Source organism: Charadrius vociferus, unplaced genomic scaffold (genome assembly GCF_000708025.1).
Source record: "Charadrius vociferus isolate BGI_N301 unplaced genomic scaffold, ASM70802v2 scaffold255, whole genome shotgun sequence".
Lineage (NCBI taxonomy): Eukaryota > Metazoa > Chordata > Aves > Charadriiformes > Charadriidae > Charadrius > Charadrius vociferus.
The window spans coordinates 3,697,662-3,701,253 of record NW_009648785.1 but is presented as its reverse complement, the minus strand read 5'-3'; the positions used below and the strand labels follow the sequence as shown (position 1 = coordinate 3,701,253).

General features: G+C 36.8%; 1 protein-coding gene across 1 annotated transcript in view; it reads left to right on the top strand.

Moving 5' to 3' along the window:
• The first annotated feature begins 575 nt into the window (after window positions 1-575).
• NCAPG2 (non-SMC condensin II complex, subunit G2) overlaps window positions 576-3,592 on the top strand; it is a 49,010-nt gene continuing 45,993 nt past the window's right edge. The window contains exon 1 of the mRNA XM_009886795.1: window positions 576-650. Coding sequence (XP_009885097.1) covers window positions 576-650 — 75 coding nt within the window. The remainder of the gene's footprint in view (window positions 651-3,592) is intronic.

The following is a 3,592-nucleotide window of genomic DNA, read 5'->3' as shown; positions in this document are numbered from 1 at the left end:
TTCCGTCGGCCCCCGCCGCGTTCTGGGGTGCGGCTTCGCAGGCGGTAGAGGCGGTGTAAGGCAGTGTCCCACCGGGTAGGGGCGGGAAGAGCGCGTCAGGAACGGCCGGGGGTGGAAGGAATGCCCCCAGGTGCGTCAGTTGAGCTCTCGGTGTCAGCAAGCGGCCTTGCCATCGTCTTCACCTGACAAGAGAGAAAAGGAGAGAATGTTTTGCTGCCCATCAGTACGTTTTATATGAGTAAGTGCTGTTGTCGGGAATGATGGCTAGCTAAATAATGGGTATGTGCAGGATACGCTATTCTTCTTAAAAATAAAAGAAACCATTAAGAAGTTTTAAGACTTGATTAGTAAAAAAAGAATTAAAAAGAAAGCGTGCAAATACTGCAGCCTTGTGCTGTTATGTTACGCTGGAGTATTTTGGAGGGAGAAACATCTTTGATTTATAACTACGTGGATGAAGAATGTAAGTTCATACATTCTTCACTGAGACCAAAAATGATCTTATTTTAAGATACTTTTTGTAATATTTTGTTCTTTTTTTTTTTTTTTATAAAGCAAAGAAAAACAGGACCACAATGAAACGTGAAGCATTTTTACAAGTGGTGTCTAAAGAGTCTATTGAAGACTTCTTGAGTTATACTCAGAATCCTGTAAGTAAGACATGACACGTGTGTGAGTAATAAAATCGTACGTCTGTTATTAGTGCAGAAATTTTGTGACATAGGGACAGAAACTTTCCCTGGTACCTGCAGATGTGCTACAATAATTGCTGTAGAAAATAAGTTTAAATGGCACTGAAGGGAACATAGCTGAAAAAGTCATAGAATCTTAAATGTTGCTACTTACAAACCAACTAATTTTTTAACACTTGGTTGTTGCATGTACATTTTACATTTTTTAAAAAGAAATTATTTGTACCACGGTCACATTAAAAATTAGGCTGTGTGCAATTGTACTTGATAGTTCTTTATATCACTGAATATTTTAGAGATGGGATAAATTGCTGTCTCTAAATGCAATGTGGAGAGAAGCAGGAGGAACAACAAAACAAATCCACTGAAATCTACTAATTAAAAGTTCATTCTCATGTTGTGTATATGATACTGCATAGTAATCAGAAATAATAATTTGCATTGTGGTGTTTTCCACTAGGCTTCAATCTGTCTAGTATTAAGATATACATGATTTTTCCTAAACATCTTTTGCTTGCCTTAATAAACAGTATTGTCAGGTTAGTTTCTTAAGCTTTCTAATCAGTATTTTCCTAATATTATCTGTGTTAGAATAAAGTAAGTGGATCAGTTGACCTCTGTGTCCACAGAGGCACGAACTAATTTACTAATGTAGCAGATATATTAAACCTATGATTTCTATGATAGAGATTACGTTCAATGTAATAAGCTTAGAAATGCTTATGTCCCAAACGTCATTGAATCTCTTTTTCCAGGAAATTTGCTAGGTTTTTCATTTGCACACCTGTATATAATTTTAGATGACAACTTTATTACCAGATTGCCTTTGCTTGGTGTCTCTTTCCCATTTTTCCCCAAATCTGAACGCTTTAACATGAAACTCTTCTGTTTAGGATAACACACAGTACTTGCAGCATTTCCGTTTCAATTAATTTGGTTCTGTTGTTTCTGCCATCTTCATCTAGTAATCTTTCTTCACATATCTTGGTCTATTTGGATTAAAAATTGTTTTTTCATCGTTTTCATCACCAATTCACAATAGTTGTCTTGCAGCAGTTTTCAGTAGTTGTCAATATCTCTGGAAATTGTATCTCACCAGCTATAACGAGCATATTGATTATAACTGTCTTCATGCCTTCATAGTGTAAGGGAACATGATATCCAGGTTACTTTTTGGTTGTCTTAGAGACATGAGTTATTTTATACATTTCTTTTTGAAACCTTTGGTGACGGAGGGTATTTGATCACACCTTATCTTAGGACAAGGATCTCCCTTGAGTATCCCTAACATCTTAGGATATTAGGATCTCCCTTGAATAATACTTGATTGCTTATCTGGAGGAGGCTGTGGTAGGTATTCTGTCCTTTAGAAGTGGATATATAACTGTAGAAAGACGAGGAAAGTGTGGTTAGAGCCTCACTGCTTTCCTTAGTTCTCGTACTATAGTTATGCCCTGTTTTTTCTACCTTTTTTGTGCTCTATTGTCAGAATTTGCCTTTTTAACTTTTTTAAAGTTCTGTTCTTAGCATCATTAGTTTTTTCAATGTCTCATTTCTACACACCCCCACTCCCCTTTCATTTTCCTTTTACCTCCCCTCTATGTTTTGTTTAATTCACATCTTCTAAAATTCCAGGGGTTTGCCAATCTTCCTTCAAGGTTTGCCTTGGGCTTTTCACTTTTCTTTCTAATCTTTTTAAAACATTACCATATTGTGGTGCTGTTCATTGAGGTCTTTATCAGGTGCTGTTAACTTTTTCCACTAAATCCTGTTCCAATTCAAGGAAATACATTATTTCTTAGACAGGAAAATAGGATTCATGGATATGACTATCGCTCAATGACATCCTTTTCTCTCATAGGTTTTGGAATAATTCGATCTCATATCACCCCAAAGAAAGATCAGAAAGCTTTAGTCTTATTATGAATTCATTCTTTCTGTTCAAAACAGTACAATCTTAATATCCTGTCTTTTGTGTTAGTTTGAAGTAAAGGGCTGCAGAACTCCCCGTGAGGCCTTTGGTTTATTGTATTTGTTTCCAGCTATAGAATAGGATAGAAATTCCGTTATAAATATGTAACAGGATCTTTCTTCTCATACCCTTCTGGGAACATTCTAATACTTACTGCTATTTCTTTCATTATTTTCTATTTTTCCCTTTGACTTTTTTTTTAATTCCTGTTTTTCAGTGTATTTGCAAACTGAAAATATTTTTATTTCAAGATCATGGACATTCTCTCTCTTTCCTCTGAAGCATCTTTGATCCAGTAAACCTTCACTTCAGTATTGCAAATTACATCTCAAAAACTATCTGTACTTCCTCTTGGCTGTGTCTGTTTTTTCTTCTCATGTTTTCTCTGCATATACCCTTTCCTAGCAGGTTGCCTACTCTTCTTCAATGCTAGCAGGCTTTTTGCGTCTCTGAGATAAATGCCTCTCGCAAGGTTCATCTGAGGAAATAGTTCAGATTGGTCTCTTAGTGAGGTCTTCTATAGATACTACTAGTGGCTTCCCATTCAGCAGAGCTGAAGAGGGAAGTATAGGGTTAATGTGCTCAGGAGTTAGGTTTCATTGGGGGGGGTTTAAAATGGTGCAGCATACAGAGCCGTGTTCTATGCAGATTGTACTCCAAACCCTTCAATGCTGTCCCTATGGCTGTACTGACTGTTAAATTTCTAGTCCTTGTGTAAGGATTTTTGCAAGAGCCATCATCAATCTATACTTAAGATAGCAAAGATATGATCAGGGACTCTGGTTCTGTGAAGTTGTGAGCTTCTTAGCTAAGGGTATGGAATTGTCTTCATTGGGACTGAAGTATTTAGAACACATGAGAGACAAGTTGATGTTACGGGGTTGTGATTTATGTTCAGTAGTGTTGCTATCAAGGGCTAAAGACTTTA